Below are 21,555 nucleotides of genomic sequence, written 5' to 3' on the forward strand. Positions count from 1 at the left end.
GGGAAGGTTTAAAATGTGCAGAGAGATTTTGCGTTGGGAGGGGCAAGTCCTAGCTGAACACTAAATTGCAATATACAAATAAAGTTTTCCAGTATTTGTGAACAACAAAAAACACAAGTAGCAGTTACCCTTGTTTTTGCACCCTGGATTGAAAGTACAGTACTGTAACTCCTTTTTAGTGCTTTGCTCCCAAATCAGAATTAGCCCCAGTCTTCAAATGATCCATTAATTAATGCAAGTAATATCAAACAAATTACTTCACAATTAAAAAGTTATCTTATCAAAGGTCTTTTTACACTGCTTATAGCGTTTAGCTTGTGGAAAATTAGTTAAATTATATTAAAACTTACAATTCTTCATAGCTACAAAATGAAGCTAAATCCTGAATTTGTCAGTGGTCACCCAACAGAATAATCTACAGATGTAGATGTGTGCAGGGATGTTCTGTACACCAGCCTTTACATTCTCATAATATCTAGCTTTGAACTCTTTCACTTCCAGATATCAAACATGGGAATAGTTCAGTGGGAACAAGGCAATAATCAGCAGATCTCTGGGGAGTCTAGTAAACTAATAGCCTTCAGATGATTAATACCCAATGTAAAGGAAGCACTACAACATTCTGGATAGTAAAGATTTATAGATCAATATGTACATTTAGTACCAGGGGAAAAAAAACATGTTTGTTTTTCAACATTTTGTAGAAAGTGACGGGTTTCTTAAGAGCCGGTCTTAAGGCGCTGGAAGTACAACACAGACATTTCATTCAGAGTGAGCAATACACATTGCTGTTTCCCACAAAAAGTCCTATCTTTATCATACAATTCTTTAAGTGAACTACATGTATTTTGGAAAACCTTTTTTATTACTTTATTATTATCTTTTATTTATACAGCACCACCAGTTTATGCGGCACTGCACACAGGATTTTACTTAAGGGCCCTACACACTTGAAGACCTAACTGAACGATATGAACGTTCTCGTTCATTAATGAACGAGAACTTGTTCAGTGTGTATGCACCATCGATGAACGATGCGCGGCCCCGCGCTCGTTCATCGTTGGTGCCGGGTCGCTTATACATGCAGGCCAATCTGGACAATCTCGTCCATATTAGCATGCAGTGCTATGGAGCCGGGTGACGGGGGGAGTGAAGAAACTTCACTCCCCCCGTCACCTCACCCCGCCGCCGGGTCGCCCATATCCGCCGTCGGGCAGCTCGGAGGCGGATCGCAGTATGTGTAGGGGGCATTACAGTTCAAATCCAATGACTTAAGGTGGCTATACACTAGTGCGACTTCTCAGTGGGGAGAAGTCACATACATTGCCCTTGAACTGCCCAGCAGCTTCCCGGGCGGCAGAATCTCATAGGATAGATACATTGTATGCAGTCCTTTTGCATACGATGTATCGCATGCGATCCCAGCCAAGGCTGCCGGAGCCCGCCGCCTCTGAAAAATGTATAGTGCAGCCTCTGTGATCCACAGGCTCCGATCCGATGAGCACGGAACCGCGCATCGGATCGTATTGAGCTGTGATTTGCCACTTTCATACAATTTTATGCGTCGAAATCGGATGAAATTGGGCAAAATCGCATTAGTGTATGGGCACCCTTACAAATGGACACAACATACACAATAGGGTTCATTTAGTCAGAATTAAATTAACCTGCTGGTACGAATCTGGAGGAAACACATTGGAAGAACATACAGACACAGATAGAGCTCTGGTATGGAGATTGAACTCATGAGGGTGGGTTTACCAAACACTTTCAAAGCTGTCATGTTTTCGGCAGTTTAGGCCACTGGATTTAAAGTATCAATAGTATTGAATACAAAAACCAGACGTGTTTTGTACTTAACAATATTGCCCTTGAAAATCAGCAGCCGAAACCACCTAAGACACTGTGGCTTTGAAAAGAACTTCATAGTAACTTTAACCCATGACCTCAGTGCTGTGAGGCAGTAATACTAACCACTATGCCACTGCACTGCCAACACTGCCAACCCACTAATTATTGGAGAAGGTTTTCTCACCTTCAACTACATGAGCAGCAGGTGTGCACCACAGGAACTCCCCCGGTACAGATTGAGTTTCAGTTTGTTGGTTGTTGACACTGGCACTGGCAGATGTCCAAACTTTTATTTTCTCTGGGAATGTTCTCAAGAGCAGGAGGTATATTCCTGACAAGCGCCAGACTCACTGGAGATAGTCTGCATTGTGAGACAACACCTGAAGGAAATAGGTGCTGCTCTGCAAACTGACAATAACAACGTATGTGATGCCCCATGAATATGAGCAATCGGACTTATACTCTTAAATTCCTGTTGACTAATAACAGTAAAGAACATCAACATTTAGAAAGAGAAGGCAGGTAGGCCAGACCAAACATGATAAAAGGTAGCTATTCTATTTCACATTAAGAAATTACGCAGAAGGGGTGTTTTTAACCAGGAATAGATCTGTTCCTACTCCGCTCTGGGAGATCCAACTCCCAGCAATTATCTAGAGTTTAATAATTTATTGCTGCTCGTTTCTTCTACTCTAAAGGTGTGGACACAGGGAGCGATATGGCTCAGTGATGTTGACTATATAGTAAAATCAAGAAAGTTAGTGCATATCGCTCTGTGTGTACACAGCAAGCGATAGCGATGCGCGTCCCCGCCAGGTCACTATCGCTATGAAAAATAGACTGTGCAGGCTAGTCAATTTCGACTATGTCGCTGAAAAAATGAAAACATCCCTCTGTTTAAATGAGTTAGTCAAAATCGCCCATAGCCAAAATCGCTTGCACACTTAATCAAAATCGCTGGTAAAGTTAGTCAAAATCTCCTACTGCCAGTTCAAGGGAAATCGCTGAGTAAAAATGGCTCATAGTCAAAATTGCTCCGTGTGTATGGACCTTAAGTTTACTGCTGTTTCCGGAGATGTGAAAATCAGCTGCACAAATGGAAATCATAAGTAAATAATGACTCAGATGACCTCTAGGTCTGACAGGCAAGGTGGTGCCTGACTCACAGGTCTCACTGCTCCTTCCAGCTTCTACTACTGCACCTGCCTCATATTCTGAAACACACCCCTCCTCCGTCCCATGTGCTGTTAAACAATAGTTAATAATTGGATCCGCATGACACGAGAAGACTGGTGGAGAAATTCCCTCCCTCACACACATGGAAGAGCAGTTCTGTTGGAGGATCCCTAGCTGTTATCTTCAGCTGTCAGGCATTTATCTACCAAATTCATTGAGGACCAGATAGGTCCATTTCCAGTTCACCATGACCTACTAAAGGTGCTCTCATTTTGGGGGATCGGTCTGCAGGATTTGGAAATTTATAGCCACTTGTCCTGCAGAGGTTTCAAGAGCAGTTGCTATGGTCACAGTCTGAAAAACTTATGATGCTAAAAATTTGCTCCTTTATAATTTGTATAGTGGGCCTTCTATAACAAAAAAAAAAAAAGAGGTCTAATGTTGGGACCACTTTTTGTCCCAACATTTTGTGTTGGAGCATGATAGGGATACCAACTGTCCCTTCCCCTGGGCACTCCCATTCATCTGCTTATGGCCAACTGTCCCTTCCCCTGGGCACTCCCATTCATCTGCTTATGTCCAAATGAAAATGTAACAGATAAAGATTCCATACTGTCTAGCTGGAGGGAACAAGAGCTACTGCTGCAAACAGCAAGCCACATATTATATTTGCTTTCTATAATTATTTCTAGTAACTAGGCGTTATTCTTCAATGGCAATATAATATACTCCATTGGAGTTGTATGCATTTGCATGTTGAGTATATATAGAAGAATATGCATAAGATAAACATATATATGTTGAATAAGACGCTCCTCATGATGTGTTCAGCTCTTGAACAGTCAAATTTGTACTATGGTGGGCAGGCAGGACTATTGTCTTCATACAGTAGTTCCAAAAAAGTGTAAAAAATCGCATTGGCAATATAAAAAGTGTAATTAAGCATGCCAAAATCACTTCTACATCTCTTTATAAATCAAATAGGAAACTGCTTTCCTGCATTAGTCCAATGCATGATTTAAGTAACTGGAGTCGTCAATATGCAATCAGCCAATCAGTAGCGGCTTGACACTGTAGTTGGTGCTACTTATAAATAATTACAGCGGCAATCCAGAACCAGCAAGAGATTCACCTCCTTATGGGGCTACATCTGCTTATGGTGTAATTACATAAACACAAACCATGCCAAGCTAATGAAAATGACCAAGCGGCCTTGGCTAATGTTGAAAGTGTCATACACTATCGCTGCAGTCATGTCAAACAGTCTTTGGTCAGTGTGCCAGGTCCTGTGCAACTATGGTGGCCAATCCCGGGATTTAGGGCTAAAAACAGCCGGGATTCAATTCCGGGATTGGAAGCTCCAATCCCGGGGATTTAGGGATCAGCATTGAGCTACTACAGGACGCTCAGACGCTGCCCGGCTTCCTCCTTCCGGCTCTCCCGGCGCAGCATGAGGTCACGTTGCGTCGTCAGCCGCCGCTGGGGAGAGAGAATGTGGAGATCCCCACCCACGGTAAACGGTTAGTTTTGTGTGCGGGGCGAGGGGGCGGCGACATAGTGCCCGGGATTGAAAAAATGGCCCAGGATTGGCTTCTCTATGTGCAACTCTGCTTGAACCCAAAAAAAATTTTATGTTTTTATTGCATCTCTGGGTGAAAAAGATGATCGGCGCAAGCAGACCTACATGGGACCTGGCAGCTCACTCGCACCAGGCAACACTCGTGACACATGGCGTATTCAGGAGAGGTGTGTGTGTGTGTGTATGTATATACATATATATATATATATGTGTATATATAATAAGATTTTAAACCTACTGGTAAATCTTTTTCTCCTAGTCCGTAGAGGATGCTGGGGACTCCGTAAGGACCATGGGGTATAGACGGGCTCCGCAGGAGACATGGGCACTATAAAGAACTTTAGAATGGGTGTGCACTGGCTCCTCCCTCTATGCCCCTCCTCCAGACCTCAGTTATAGAAACTGTGCCCAGAGGATTTTTGTTAATCTAAGGGCAAGATTCATACCAGCCCACACCATCCCCACCATATAACATGGAATATACGAACCAGTTAACAGTATGAAACAAAACAGCATCAGCCCGAGACTGATCAAAACTGTAACATAACCCTTATGTAAGCAAAAACTATATACAAGTCTTGCAGAAGATAGTCAGCACTGGGACGGGCGCCCAGCATCCTCTACGGACTAGGAGAAAAAGATTTACCGGTAGGTTTAAAATCTTAATTTCTCTTACGTCCTAGAGGATGCTGGGGACTCCGTAAGGACCATGGGATTTATACCAAAGCTCCAGACCGGGCGGGAGAGTGCGGATGACTCTGCAGCACCGATTGAGCAAACATGAGGTCCTCATCAGCCAGGGTATCAAACTTGTAGAATTTGGCAAAAGTGTTTGAACCCGACCAAGTCGCCGCTCGGCAAAGTTGTAATGCCGAGACGCCTCGGGCAGCCACCTTCCTAGTGGAATGGGCTTTAACCGAATTTGGTAACGGCAATCCAGCCGTAGAATGAGCCTGCTGAATCGTGTTACAGATCCAGCGAGCAATAGTCTGCTTAGAAGCAGGAGCGCCAACCTTGTTGGCTGCATACAGGACAAACAGAGCCTCTGTTTTCCTAACCCGAGCCGTCCGCACTACATAAATTTTCAAGGCCCTGACTACATCAGGGGACTTGGAATCCTCCAAGTCCCCCGTAGCCACAGGCACCACAATAGGTTGGTTCATATGAAACGAAGAAACCACCTTAGGCAAAAATTGAGTCCCCAATTCTGCTCTATCCACATGGAAAATCAGATAGGGGCTCTTGTGAGACAAGGCCGCCAATTCGGATACCCGCCTTGCAGATGCCAAGGCCAACAACATGACCTCTTTCCAAGTGAGAAATTTTAATTCCACCGTTTGAAGAGGTTCAAACCAGTGAGATTTTAAGAACTGTAAGGTCCCATGGTGCCACTGGAGGCACAAAAGGAGGCTGTCTGTGCAGCACTCCCTTTACAAAAGTTTGGACTTCCGGGAGAAAAGCCAATTCTTTCTGAAAGAAAATTGATAGGGCCGAAATCTGTACCTTAATGGAGCCTAATTTCAGGCCCATATCCACTCCTGTCTGCAGAAAGTGGAGAAAACGATTCCAGATGGAAACCAGATGGAAACCTTCCGCAGGAGCATTCTTGGCCTCACACCAAGATACATACTTTCTTCAGATACGGTGATAATGCTTCGCCGTCACCTCCTTCCTAGCCCTTATCAGAGTAGGGATGACTTCTTCCGGAATGCCTTTTCCAGCTAGGATTCGGTGTTCAACCGCCATGCCGTCAAACGTAACCGCGGTAAGTCTTGGAACACGCAGGGCCCCTGTTGCAACAGGTCCTTTCTGAGAGGAAGAGGCCACGGATCTTCTGCGAGCATTTCCTGAAGATCTGAATACCAGGCCCTTCGAGGCCAATCGGGAACAATGAGTATTGTCCACACTCTTTTTCGTCTTATGATTCTCAATATCTTTGAGATGAGTGGAAGAAGAGGAAACACATAGACCGACCGAAACACCCATGGTGTCACTAGGGCGTCCACTGCTACTGCCTGAGGGTCCCTTGACCTGGCACAATACCTCTGAAGCTTCTTGTTGAGGCGTGACGCCATCATGTCTATTTGAGGAAGTCCCCAAGACTTGTTATCTCTGCAAAAACTTCTTGATGAAGTCCCCACTCTCCTGGATGGAGATCGTGTCTGCTGAGGAAGTCTGCTTCCCAGTTGTCCACTCCCGGAATGAAGACTGCTGTCAAAGCGCTTACATGATTTTCCGCCCAGCGAAGAATCCTGGTGGCTTCCGCCATTGCCACTCTGCTCCTTGTTCCGCCTTGTCGGTTTACATGAGCCATGGCTGTGACGTTGTTCCGACTGAATCAGAACCGGTAGGCCGCGAAGAAGATTCTCCGCTTGACGCAGGCCGTTGTATATGGCCCTCAATTCCAGTACGTTGATGTGTAGACAAGCCTCATGGCTTGACCATAGTCCCAGAAAAATTTTTCCTTGCGTGACTGCTCCCCATCCTCGGAGGCTCGCGTCCGTGGTCACCAGAACCCAGTCCTGAATGCCGAACCTGCGACCCACTAGAAGGTGAGCACTCTGCAGCCACCAAAGGAGAGACACCCTGGCCCTTGGGGACAGGCTGATTTTCTGATGAATGTGAAGATGGACCTGGACCATTTGTCCAGAAGATCCCACTGAAAAGTCTTCGCATGAAACCTGCCGAAGGGGATGGCCTCGTAGGACGCCACCATTTTCCCCAGAACTCAAGTGCATTGATGAACTGACACCCTTTTCGGTTTCAACAGGTCTCTGACCATGTTCTGGAGTTCCTGGGCTTTTTCCATCGGGAGAAAAACCCTCTTTCGTTCTGTGTCCAGAACCATGCCCAAAAAAGATAGCCGAGTCGTTGGAACCAACTGTGACTTCGGCAGATTGAGAATCCAGCCATGTTGCTGCAGCACTCTCAGGGAGAGCGACACGCTTTTCAGCAACTGTACTCTCGATCTCGCTTTTATCAGGAGATCGTCCAAGTACGGGATAATTGTGACTCCCTGCCGGCGCAGGAGCGCCATCATTTCCGCCATTACCTTGGTGAAAATCCTCGGGGCCGTGGAAAGCCCAAACGGCAACGTCTGAAACTGGTAATGACATTCCTGAACAGCGAATTTCAGGAACGCCTGATGAAGGGGATATATGGGGACATGAAGGTATGCACCCTTTATGTCTAGTGACACCATAAAATCCACCCCCTTCCAGGCTGGAGATAACTGCCCGAAGCGATTCCATCTTGAATTTGAACTTTTTCAAGTACAGGTTTAGGGATTTTAAATTTAAAATGGGTCTGACCGAGCCATCTGGTTTCAGGACCACAAATAGGGTTGAATAGTACCCCTGCCCCTGTTGAAGCAGGGGAACCTTGACAACCACTTGTTGTTGACACAGTTTTTGACTAGCAACTAAAACTATCTCCCTTTCTGAGGAAGAAGCTGGTAAGGCCGATTTGAAAAATCGGCGAGAAGGCACGTCTTCGAATTCCAGTTTGTAACCTTGGGACACAATTTCCATTGCCCAAGGATCCACCTCTGACCGAACCCAGACGTGGCTGAAGGGTCAAAGACGTGCCCCCACCGATGCAGACTCCCTCAGTGGAGCCCCAGCGTCATGCGGTGGATTTCCTAGAAGCCGGGGAGGACTTCTGCTCCTGGGAACTAGCCGTAGCAGGCTGCTTTTTCTCTCTTCCCTTACCTCTGGTGAGGAAGGAAGAGCCCCGACCTCTTCTGGACTTACGCGACCGAAAGGACTGCATCTAATATTGCGGCATTTTCTTTTGCTGTGGCGAAACATAAGGTAAAAAGGTAGATTTGCCCGCGGTAGCTGTGGAAACCAGGTCCGCGAGACCTTCCCCAAATAAATCCTCACCTTTGTAAGGCAAAACTTCCATATGCTTCTTTGAGTCGCATCACCCGACCATTGGCGGGTCCACAGGGCTCGCCTAGCAGAAATCGCCATGGCGTTGGCTCTCGAACCTAGCAGACCAACGTCTCTCTGAGCGTCTCTCATATATAAGACTGCATCTTTAATGTGACCTAAGGTCAATAAAATGGTATCGCTATCCAGGGTATCAATGTCAGCTGACAAGGTATCCGTCCAAGCCGCAACAGCGCTACAAACCCAAGCCAACGCTATTGCCGGTCTGAGCAAGGCCCCCGTATGTGTATAAATAGATTTTAAGGTAGTTTCCTGTCTGCAATCAGCAGGATCCTTGAGGGCGGCCGTGTCTGGAGACGGCAGCGCCACCTTTTTGGACAAACGCGTTAACGCCTTGTCCACCCTGGGTGAGGATTCCCACCGTAACCTGTCCTGCGCAGGGAAAGGATACGCCATAAGAATTCTTTTGGGAATCTGCAGTTTTTGTCTGGAGTTTCCCAAGCCTTTTCAAACAACGCGTTCAGCTCATGAGATAGGGGAAAGGTTACCTCTGGTTTCTTTTCCTTAAACATGTGTACCTGTTAGGATCTCCTGCTCTGTGCTGCTACGTCGCCATGGCAACCGGGAGGCAAGTGTTAGCGAAGTAACCTGAGCGCAGCTGATACTCCGGTCCGGGTTTTTACTGTGTAGTGGTTACAGGCTCTGTGCACGGCAGGGAATCCGGCGCTGGTTTTGTGCTCACAGTCTGTGAGGTCTGAGTGGGGCGTGAACAGCACCTGCTATATAAACCATCCTCTCAGGCTAGGCAAATGCTGCTGAATCTTTGTTTGTTAGTCAGTTCCAGAGAATTAGCTAGTACTGTGTGACTTTGTATTTACTTGTTGCTTACTGCGAATAGGCCTTGGGATTCGGTACTTCATTCTGCCAATCCGGACCTAGCAGTAAGACTGGAGTCAGTTGTTTGACCTGCTGGGGTTCTTTTGCTATTCTGTGAACCCAGCAGGTTTGCGGCTGTACTCTCAGACCTGCTTGCTTAATCCTCCCTCACTGTGCAGGGCGTCCAGGTGTCAGTTTAGTGGCAGTAAGCTGAACCTGTGCCCTGCAAGTGGGGGTTAGGATTGTGGATACTCTCCTTGTGTCTATATTTCTATCTCTGACCAAGGAGTTTATTCCCACACCCGTTGGTAACCCTTTGGGGTTTTTTCTGTTGCTCTTAGCAACATCATTTCAGGTGCTCCACAAGTTAAATCACTACACCTCGCTTCATTGTCCGCTCTATTCCATCTGAGCATTCCTGACACTAGGGAGACACCCAATTCCTGAGCCTTTGGGCTTCTCCGTTCACTTTGTGTTTATTAGTTATTCCATCACCTCCTGTGTATGTTATGTTATACTGTCTGTGAGTTCGTTTGCTTCGCTTCCCTCTCTGTTCATACACCGGTATACTCCTGTTAGCACTGGTGTGCGTAACATATTCAGCAGCCCTACTCCTGTTGAAATTTTGTGGGAATATGGAGCATATCCCTCAAAATACTTTGCAACAGGTGGTCGATCAGGTGCAGGTCCTGACTCGACAATTTAATGAGATGTCCATTAAAATGAACACCCCGCAGGCCGCTAGCGGAGCTCCCGCAGCAGCAACGGCAAGTTCAGGGGTTAAGGAGCCGAAAGTAAATCTCCCGGATCGTTTTTCTGGAGATCGCTCGCAGTTCTTTTGTTTTAAGGAGAGCTGTAAGCTATATTTCAGGCTTAGGCCCCAGTCTTCTGGGTCAGAGATTCAGCGGGTGGGCATGGTGATTTCCTTGCTACAAGGAGACCCACAGGTCTGGGCATATGGGTTACAGCCTGACTGTCCGTCGCTTAAAAGTGTTGATGTTTTCTTTACGGCACTGGGCATTTTGTATGATGACCCTGACAAGATGGCTTCAGCCGAGGCTCAGATTACGGTTCTTAAGCAAGGGCGACGGCCAGCTGAGGTTTATAGTACGGAGTTTCGGAGGTTGGCTCATGATACCCAGTGGAATGACCCAGCCCTGAGAAACCAGTACCGAAGGGGCCTTTCTGACCAGATAAAGGACCAACTGGTACAATATCCCTCGCCTGATAGCTTAGATCAGCTCATGCAGTTATCCATCCGGGTGGATAGACGGCTGAGAGAGCGTAGGCTTGAAAGGGAGACCGCAGTTTCCTTTTTTCCCAAGGGAACCTCAGACTCTGAGGAATATTCCGAGGAGCCTATGCAGATTGGGGCTACCCGCCTCTCCTCGCGTGAGAAGACACGGAGGAGACAGCAGGGTTTGTGTTTGTACTGTGGGAATAAAGGTCATGTTGTAGTATCATGCGCAGAAAAACCGGAAAACTCCAGGGCCTGAGGGTGATGGGAAATATCCTGTCAGGTCAGAAGTCAGAATTTCCCAAAAAGACTTTTCTCATTCCGGTGACTTTGGAGATCCTCGGTCAAACTGTCAAGACTGAGGCCTTTGTTGACAGTGGGGCCGATGGGGTTTTCATGGACCGTCAATTCGCCCTGGAACACTCTGTTCCCTCAGTACCTTTGGCATCAGAGATTGAGATCTGTGGGTTAAACGGGGAACCATTGTCCCAGGGTAAAATGACCTCCTGCACCAGCCAAATTCCTTTGTTTATTGGAGCCACACACTCTGAAAAATTGTCTTTTTATGTGACTGTCTGTTCTTTTGCCCCATTGGTTTTGGGGTTACCCTGGTTAAGGGCCCATAACCCTCAATTTGACTGGGTCTCTGGGGAGATTCTTAGTTGGGGTAGTGATTGTTTCAGGAGTTGCTTGAGCCTTCCAGTCAGGCTCTCGCAGCTAAGTTTGCCAGGATTGCCAGGATGTTATGCAGATTTTGCGGATGTGTTCTCCAAAAAAGTTGCGGAGGTACTACCTCCCCATCGCCCCTATGACTGTGCCATTGATTTGTTGCCGGATGCTAAGCTTCCCAAGAGCAGGTTGTACTCCCTGTCACGTCCTGAGACTCAGGCTATGGCAGAGTACATTCAGGAGAACTTGGCTAAGGGATTTATCAGACCCTCACAGTCCCCAGTTGGGTCGGGGTTCTTCTTCGTGTGTAAAAAGGACGGTTCGTTGCGACCCTGCATCGACTTCGGGGAATTGAACCGTATCATGATTAAAAACTCGTACCCACTGCCTCTCATTTAGGTTTTGTTTGACCAGCTTCGTACTGCCACCATTTTTTCTAAGATTGACCTACGCGGTTCTTACAATCTAATCCGAATAAGAGAGGGGGATGAATGGAAGACTGCCTTTAATACCCACTCAGGGCATTATGAATATTTGGTGATGCGTTTTGGGCTCTCTAATGCCCCGGCAGTCTTCCAGGAATTCATGAACGATGTGCTCAGGGAATATTTGGATAGATTCTTAGTTGTTTATCTAGATGACATCCTAATCTCTCATTCCCTGGAGGAACATCGGAAGCATGTACGCTTAGTCCTCCAGAAACTCAGAGACCACCAGCTTGGGGCGAAGCTGGAGAAGTGCGAGTTTGTAGTCCAGCAAAGCGCATTTCTAGGGTATATTATCTCCTCAGAAGGTTTCCAAATGGAGGGTTCTAAGGTACAGGCAGTCCTGGATTGGGTGCAGCCCACTAGTTTGAAGGCGCTTCAGCGTTTTCTGGGCTTTGCGAATTTTTATAGACGGTTTATCGCTGGATTTTCGTCTATAGTGGCCCCCTTGGTGGCACTCACTAAGAAAGGGGCGGATGTTGCTCACTGGTCTTGTGAGGCCAAAGCGGCCTTTGCCCGTCTCAAAAGGGCATTTGTCTCGGCCAAGGTGCTACGACACCCAGATCCAGAGCGTCCTTTTGTGGTAGAAGTGGATGCCTCTGAGATAGGTATTGGGGCAGTGCTCTCTCAGATGGGGGTGTCTGATAATCGCCTTCATCCCTGTGCTTACTTTTCCCGTAAATTTTCGTCTGCCGAGATGAATTATGATGTGGGTAACCGGGAATTGTTGGGTATAAAGGATGCACTCGGGGAGTGGAGACAGTGGCTTGAGGGGGCTAAGTTTGTGGTCTCAATTCCCACCGACCATAAGAATCTGGCATATTTAGAGTCAGCGAAGCGGCTCAATGCCAGGCAGGCACGATGGGCTTTGTTTTTTGCTCGCTTTCATTTTTTGATAACATATCGCCCTGGGTCAAAAAACATCAAGGCTGATGCGCTCTCGCGGAGTTTTGCTCCAGTTCAAGAGACCACCGAGGAGCAATTGCCCATTGTGTCCCCATCATGTATTAAAGTGGGCATTACCCAGGACCTCTTGTCATTAGTCCTTAGAGCACAGGAGCAGGCTCCTCCAGACCTTCCGGTAGGTCTCTTGTTTGTGCCTCCTAGGTTAAGACAGCGAGTGTTCCTGGAATTCCATGCCAAGAGGTCGGCAGGGCATCCGGGTATTGCCAGAACTCGGGAGTTGCTGTCTAGGGCGGTGTGGTGGCCCTCGGTGGCTAGGGATGAGGATCAGTGGGTTCGGGCATGTGACGTTTGTGCCCGAAATAAAACTCCTAGAGGGGTTCCTGTTGGCCCATTACATCCACTCTCTATTCCGTCTAAGCCATGGACCCACATTTCCATGGATTTTGTGGTGGACTTGCCCAAATCCTCGGGGATGACAGACATTTGGGTTGTCGTTGACAGGTTTTCGAAGATGGCGCATTTCGTTCCACTGGTTGGGTTGCCAATGGCCAGACGCCTGTCTGAGTTATTTATGCAGCATGTTGTGCGCCTCCACGGGTTGCCACTTGATGTGGTCTCTGACCGTGGATCCCAGTTTGTGGCCAAATTCTGGAGGGCATTTTGTTCTGATCTCCAGATTTCTGTGAGCTTGTCGTCAGGCTACCATCCACAGTCTAATGGGCAGACTGAGAGAGTGAACCAGTCCTTGGAGCAGTTCCTCAGGTGTTATGTCTCCAAGTGTCATACTGACTGGGTTGCTCATCTGTCCATGGCGGAGTTTGCCTATAACAACGCGGCTCACTCTGCTACAGGGATCTCTCCCTTCCTTTGTGTGTATGGGCATCATCCTAAGGCCAATTCTTTTGACCCCCTGGATTCCACGCCTGGTGGTTCCTCTGTTGTTTCGGTCCTTAGGGGTATTTGGAGGAAAGTGAAGAAAGCCCTTGTGTCTGTGTCATTAGTGACCAAAAGGGTTTTTGATAAGCGGAGAAGACCCTGCAGCTTCAAATTAGGAGACTTCGTCTGGTTGTCCACCAAGAATTTGAAGTTGAGACAGCCATCTCATAAGTTAGGCCCCCGTTTCATCGTCCCTTATAAGATCACCAGGGTTATCAATACGGTGGCATTTCAGTTAGATCTGCCCCGTTCATTGGGTATCAATAAAACATTTCATTGTTCCCTTTTAAAACTGGCGGTTAGTAATCCTTCTTCCAGTGGAAGACCTTCTCCTCTTCTGATACGGGGTCAGAGGGAGTTTGTGGTTGAAAGGGTTATTGACTCCAAGATGGTTCGGGGTCGGCTGTCATTTTTGGTGCACTGGAAGGGGTATGGCCCGGAGGAGCGGTCGTGGGTGCGCAGTTGTGATCTTTATGCCCCCAGACTGATACGCTCTTTCTTCTCGCAGTTCCCCGATAAACCCGGTGGTAGGGGTTCTTTGACCCCTCGTCAGAGGGGGGGTACTGTTAGGATCTCCTGCTCTGTGCTGCCACGTCGCCATGGCAACCGGGAGGCAAGTGTTAGCGAAGTAACCTGAGCGCAGCTGATACTCCGGTCCGGGTTTTTACTGTGTAGTGGTTACAGGCTCTGTGCACGGCAGGGAATCCGGCGCTGGTTTTGTGCTCACAGTCTGTGAGGTCTGAGTGGGGCGTGGACAGCACCTGCTATATAAACCATCCTCTCAGGCTAGGCAAATGCTGCTGAATCTTTGTTTGTTAGTCAGTTCCAGAGAGTTAGCTAGTACTGTGTGACTTTGTATTTACTTGTTGCTTACTGCGAATAGGCCTTGGGATTCGGTACTTCATTCTGCCAATCCGGACCTAGCAGTAAGACTGGAGTCAGTTGTTTGACCTGCTGGGGTTCTTTTGCTATTCTGTGAACCCAGCAGGTTTGCGGCTGTACTCTCAGACCTGCTTGCTTAATCCTCCGTCACTGTGCAGGGCGTCCAGGTGTCAGTTTAGTGGCAGTAAGCTGAACCTGTGCCCTGCAAGTGGGGGTTAGGATTGTGGATACTCTCCTTGTGTCTATATTTCTATCTCTGACCAAGGAGTTTATTCCCACACCCGTTGGTAACCCTTTGGGGTTTTTTCTGTTGCTCTTAGCAACATCATTTCAGGTGCTCCACATGTTAAATCACTACACCTCGCTTCATTGTCCGCTCTATTCCATCTGAGCATTCCTGACACTAGGGAGACACCCAATTCCTGAGCCTTTAAGCTTCTCCGTTCACTTTGTGTTTATTAGTTATTCCATCACCTCCTGTGTATGTTATGTTATACTGTCTGTGAGTTTGTTTGCTTCGCTTCCCTCTCTGTTCATACACCGGTATACTCCTGTTAGCACTGGTGTGCGTAACAGTACCCTCGTGTCAGGGACAGAGGGGTCATCAGTGATATGTAAAACATCCTTTATTGCAATAATCATATAATGAATACTTTTGGCCACCCTTGGGTGTAACCTCGCATCATCGTAGTCGACACTGGAATCAGAATCCGTGTCGGTATCAGTGTCTGCTACTTGGGACAGGGGACGTTTCTGAGACCCTGAAGGGCCCTGTGACACAGCCAAAGCCATGGATTGACTCCCTGTTCTATCCCTGGACTCTGCTTTGTCCAACCTCTGATGTAATAAAGACACATTTGCATTTAAAACATTCAGTATATCCATCCAATCATGTGTCGGCGTTGCCGACGGAGACACCACAATCATCTGCTCCACCTCCTCCTTGGATGAGCCTTCCGCTTCAGACATGTCGACACACGCGTACCGACACCCCCACACACTCAGGGATATATCTATATGGAGACAGTTCCCCAAAAAGGCCCTTTGGAGAGACAAAGAGAGAGTATGCCAACACACACCCAGCGCCAACTGACACTGGAAACCAAATTCCCAGACAAAACAGCGCTTTTATATAAATATATAACTATACACTCACTGCGCCAATAAAAAGTGCCCCCCCCCCCTCTTTTTTGCCCTCTGTCACCGTGCTCAGCAGGGGAGAGTCCGGGGAGCCAGCTTCTCTGCAGTGTGCTGTGGAGAAAATGGCGCTGGTTAGTGCTGGATGATCAAGCTCCGCCCCCTCAGCGACGGACTTCGGTCCCGCTCAAATTTTCTATACTGGCGGGGGATTCTATAATATAGTGCTTCCGCAGCCTCTATATATATTATTAGCCAATCCCAGGAGGTTTATAATTGCTGCCCAGGGCGCCCCCCCTGCACCCTTCAGTGTCCGCTGTGTGTGGGAGCAATGGCGCGCAGCGTCACCACTGCGCGTTACCTCAGAGAAGATCTGAAGTCTTCAGCCGCCTTTGAAGTCTTCTTTCTTCTTATACTCACCCGGCTTCTATCTTCCGGCTCTGTGAGGAGGACAGCGGCGCGGCTCCGGGACGAACGGCGAGGGTGAGACCTGCGTTCCGATCCTCTGGAGCTAATGGTGTCCAGTAGCCTAAGAAGCAGAGCCTATCATTTAAGTAGGTCTGCTTCTCTCTCCTCAGTCCCACGATTCAGGGAGCCTGTTGCCAGCAGTGCTCCCTGAAAATAAAAAACCTAACAAAATTCTTTTTCAGAGAAACTCAGGAGAGCTCCCCTGTAGTGCACCCAGTCTCCTCTGGGCACAGGATCTAACTGAGGTCTGGAGGAGGGGCATAGAGGGAGGAGCCAGTACATACCCATTCTAAAGTTCTTTATAGTGCCCATGTCTTCTGCGGAGCACGTCTATACCCCGTGGTCCTTACGGAGTCCCCAGCATCCTCTAGGACGTAAGAGAAATATATTTAGATAGATAGATACTTGCCAACTCTTCTGGAACGGACAGGAGACTCCCAGCCGCCTAGAAGAGTAATGAAGTCTCCTGGAGCTGGACGTGTCTGCCTAACGCCGTCCAATTCCCAGAGTGAAGTGGGCAGCCCAGGTGGCAGATGGCGTAATTTGCGTCATCGTAGTCCCTCTTCCCACTTTACAATGCACATCATTTTGGCAATGTGTAGAGGGGGGCAGGGCCACAATGACACAAATGTGATGCTATGCTCCCACACCCCTGAACCGCCCACTGATGCTGCGCCACTCCCCCTGCTGTGGAAGCCTGGCTGCCCCCTCCAGGAATAATGCCATAGTATCATACATATTACAACTACTGTAATCTGTTAATGGGATAATTTTTGGACTCGTGCATGCCATCCTCTAAATAATACTGAATACAATACTTTACACACGGTCGAGTCACATTATTATGACCACCAGCTAATAGCCAGAGTAACCGCTGTGTGAGCATAGACAGCAGCTAGGCAGGCTGGGAATGACTCAATAAGATGCTGGTAGGTTGGCACAGGTACATTTTGATAGTGAGCTGCTCCACTATAGCGTGTCGATCGGCCCTTACGCACCTTCGTAGCCGACGTTCAATTCTCTCACATCAATGGCATGTGGTCCTCCGCAGTTTCAACATTGGTTATTTGCAATGGTGCAAGTCATGATACACTTTCACCACAGCAGCACGCAAACAGTTCATAAACTCTGCTGCGCTGTTTCAGAAATACTCAATGCCAATAATCATCCCTTTTTGAAACTCTGATAAATCGTCCTTTTACCCATGACAGCAATGAGTGATATGTGTGCAGACGGCCTATCGCACACCTTATATATCCACCAAGCCAGCGCACGACTCCTGGATATGCGGTTAGCATACCACTCGTCAGGATCCCGGCTGTTACAATACTGACACTGGGATCCTGACAGGGGCACCATACCGCCGCCGGTATACCGGCGAGGTAGGTGATTCCCCCTCTATGGGTGTCCACAACACCCGTAGAGGGAGAATAGAACCTACACTCGCCACCGAGCCTGCAGCGTGAGGAGCGCAGTGAGCCCGCAAAGGGCTTCTTTTCGCTCGCCCCCCCTGCCGGCATTCCACTGCTCAGGATCCTTATGGTCGGCATCCTGGGCGGCGGTATATCATACCGATCCCGACTCGTGACGTACTTCATTGGCTACATGCTGCCGACTTTAAATGTAGGAGGTGATCATAATAATGTGTCATGACCGTGTCTGTCTTTTTGTATTTCCAGCCTTGCATTTATACCATAATTGCCTACACTCTAAGAATGTCCGGTGGCTCAGAATATTGGGAGGTCTGCAAGGTCTTGGGAAAGTAGGTCACACTTCCAGACCCAGGACTTGATGGCGCAGTTTGCACATTGTGTCATTCAACAGCAAGGGCAGGGCAATAGTTTCACAAAGCTCATCATCACCCCCCTTACATTTGTTCACTGGACCTCCCCTCTAGGAGAGACCTAAAAAGCAGGCAAGCATGATTTGTACCAACAGGGAGACTTGTTATATGAAAATGGGGTTTGTATTAAAGGGAGCTACAGCAGATAGGAAAACCAATGCATTTAGCAACAGTAACAAGATGGCAAGTATAAATCCATACATACACAGTTAAACGAAATTCCAACACAGACAAAATATGCACTGAGCATACATAGTAAAAATGATGCAACACAAAAACTAACTAGATACAAACGAGTCATTTGACTTACAGCTTTGTACGTCCTCTTTTGACCAGCATGCTTCCGAATCTGTTCTCCATTAGGCCCCGTTTCCACATGCATGGAATAAATAATGTCAAAGAAATCTTCCACCACAGCCACTCTCCGCAAGGACAGCTTTTCCTCAATGCCCACGCCATCCTATGACAAGGTAGAGAGAGGCAGGATGAGCAAGGGAAGAGTCATGGTCACACAGTAAATAAACCTTTATCTAGAAGCATGACTAAAACACTATCACCTAGACAAGAGAGAAGAAAGAGCCAACGCCATTCATATATGTACAATGCATTCCTACACCACTGTTATCTATGCCTGCCTTATAACACGCAGATCACATAGAATAAGGCTAGCTAAACGAATGGATCACCGGTGGTTGTGGTGCTGGGTGTGGTATATCATGTCAACAAGATGTCAACAATCAGAATGTTGACGTAATCTGTACAGTATATCGACATTCCAGATATTTTTGACATTTCACATGTCAACATTCACAATGTATACATTGACATACTGTTGATATGTTCACAATATCGACATTATAAATTTTGACAGTGAGGATGTGGACTGTTCTATTTGATCCTAACCGCAGCCTAACCCAAATGTTCATATGTTCTTAATGTAAACGTGATTAATGTTGACATTCTGACTGATTAATGTAGACAATTTGATTGTTACCATCCTAATCCGACAGTTTAACTACATACCATTGAGCGATATATCCCAGCATGTTTTTGCTTGTAATATGTTACCATTATATTCATTAACCTGCAGTGTGCTCATACTGTACATTATTATTATTATTATTATTATTATTATTATTATCCTTTAGTTATATGGCGCCACATGGAATCCGCAACAAATAAGCAAAACATGAAGACAGTGACTTACAACTTAATACAATATAGGACAAGTACAGGGTATACAAACATAGCTGCGTCAGTAAACAGCACTGAAATAAGTATCAGGGTGGTAGAAAACCGAGGGATTTGGTGCCATCAAAGGAAGTATTGAAAAGAAGATAGGTTAAGTAAGAGACGTAAAAGAACATGAGGGAAGAGGACCCTGCTCGTGAAAGCTTACATTCTAATATCCTGTGATCAGGTTGTCTCCTTAGTTACCTCAGAAGTGTTATTAAAGCACTTTCCTTTCTCTGTGAGTTGGGAATAATTATTCAAACACAAGTAGTAATCTTGGAGCATATATCACATGCAAACAATCAAAATATTGAGGTATGGAATGATAGTATGGAACTATACAGTATTCCTTATTAGTTTTATAGCTGGCAAACAAGTATATGATAGTAGGCTATATATGTTGGAAAGCCCAACCCTTATCCAAGCATGTGGATGACAAAGGCATATTGTACAGATATATCTGCTGGCTTGAACCAACACATCAACAGGTCTATTTATCAAAGAATGATAAAGCTACTACCAGCAGAGATAGCTCCCCCTAGCGATAAGATTCACTGGGCTATCCACGTACATTATATTCTGCAGCACATCTGGCTGCCCTACAGACACTCTAGATGTTTATTTTAATGTGCATTTGATCAATAATTTATTTTACTGCAGCTTTTCTCCGTGTTTGTGGTTTTCAAGTGAATGCAGAAAACATGGAATCCATATCATTTATTAAATAGACCTTGCACTGTAACAGATGAAATATGCAGCCTGCTCAGTTATATGTCAATCGTAATACTGAATTATGGCAAATATAATGAGGTGGGCGATCCAAGGGGGTTTGATGACCATATTTGCACTTCCTGGCCCCCTACTACGTATCTCGTGTGTATTACGATATTGCACAGCAGGGGCAGGGCTACATGACATCATGTACAGTGCCAGTTAGCAAGCATGGCTAAGGGTCAACTGAGATCTATACGAACATAGAACTTCCCTGTGGCTTTTCCGGGGGGGGGGGGGGGGAAATACCTATTCGATATGTGTAGGGGAATATACATATACAGGTTGAGTATCCCTTATCCAAAATGCTTGGGACCAGAGGTATTTTGGATATGGGATTTTTCCGTATTTTGGAATAATTGCATATCATAATGAGATATCATGGTGATGAGACCTAAGTCTAAGCACAGAATACATTTATGTTACATATACACCTTATACACACAGCCTGGAGGTCATTTTAGCCAATATTTTTTATAACTTTGTGCATTAAACAAGGTGTGTCTACATTCACACAATTCATTTATGTTTCATATACACCTTATACACACAGCCTGAAGGTCATTTAATACAATATTTTTAATAACTTTGTGTATTAAACAAAGTTTGTGTACATTGAGCCATCAAAAAACAAAGGTTTCACTATCTCACTCTCACTCAAAAAAGTCCGTATTTCGGAATATTCCGTATTTCGGAATATTTGGATATGGGATACTCAACCTGTAGTGGGAGTGCACTTAAAGCTGAAGTTATTTAAATGTTCACTACTTATGTCTAGTGCAGTGGTTCCCAAACTTTTTTGAATCACGGCGCCCTAGAATATTGGAATTTTTTTCACGGCTCCCCTAGGCCTGAAGATTCTTATTCAGAAATGTAAAAATAAATATTAAATTTAGTAAATTGTCTTTATATGTCATCCTTAGGTTCAATTATGTTTGTCCACATAGTTTATGACTGATTGTCACAAGCACTGGTTTTGCCTATTACATTGACCATAAATAATTTGAATTGGTCCTGGACCACCAATCCAGGGCACCTCTGCAAGTGTCCCGCAGCACCCCAGGGTGCCACGGCACACAGTTTGAGAACCACTGGTCTAGTGTTAAATATTGGCTATACATTCTTATGGTAAATGAATAAAAGCAAAATGAAAAGCGCATAGATGTAAGTAAGCCCATGTAATGCATAGCATTATAGCATTTTTTGTAAAAATTTAACAATCAATACACACAAAAATGCATTCAAAGTGCATCCAAATATGGATGCGTTATTTGTACATTCACCAAGACACATCAAGACTGCAAGTGGGAAGCAGTTTTTATTATTTTATTTTACATTTAAATTCCATATGTGCTTGATGTATGTTGACTTGTCTGCCTGTTCCTGGCAGGTTACATAAAACTAGGTTACCATAAACATCTGTGCTTACAAAGTAACTGAATTTAGTCAATTAAATAATGTTATTTTCTTCTGATGACGCTATTAGGTAATTTCCTCTGTGCTTTAGTCATTGCCTGTGGCATTATTAAGTTACATACTCTTATGACCTTTTCATTGTGTGTTGCATATGGACATTGTATATAAAGGTATGTACACTATTCATAGAAAATATT

At 46.1% G+C, this 21,555-nt stretch overlaps 1 protein-coding gene across 3 annotated transcripts in view; it reads right to left on the reverse strand.

The window, feature by feature from the left end:
• NOL4 (nucleolar protein 4) overlaps positions 1–21,555 on the reverse strand; it is a 595,206-nt gene that overhangs the window by 330,507 nt on the left and 243,144 nt on the right. For all 3 annotated transcript variants that reach the window (XM_063923673.1, XM_063923672.1, XM_063923674.1), the window contains exon 2: positions 18,249–18,398. In XM_063923673.1, coding sequence (XP_063779743.1) covers positions 18,249–18,398 — 150 coding nt within the window. The remainder of the gene's footprint in view (positions 1–18,248; positions 18,399–21,555) is intronic.

This window comes from Pseudophryne corroboree, chromosome 5 (genome assembly GCF_028390025.1).
Source record: "Pseudophryne corroboree isolate aPseCor3 chromosome 5, aPseCor3.hap2, whole genome shotgun sequence".
Taxonomy (NCBI): Eukaryota; Metazoa; Chordata; class Amphibia; order Anura; family Myobatrachidae; genus Pseudophryne; species Pseudophryne corroboree.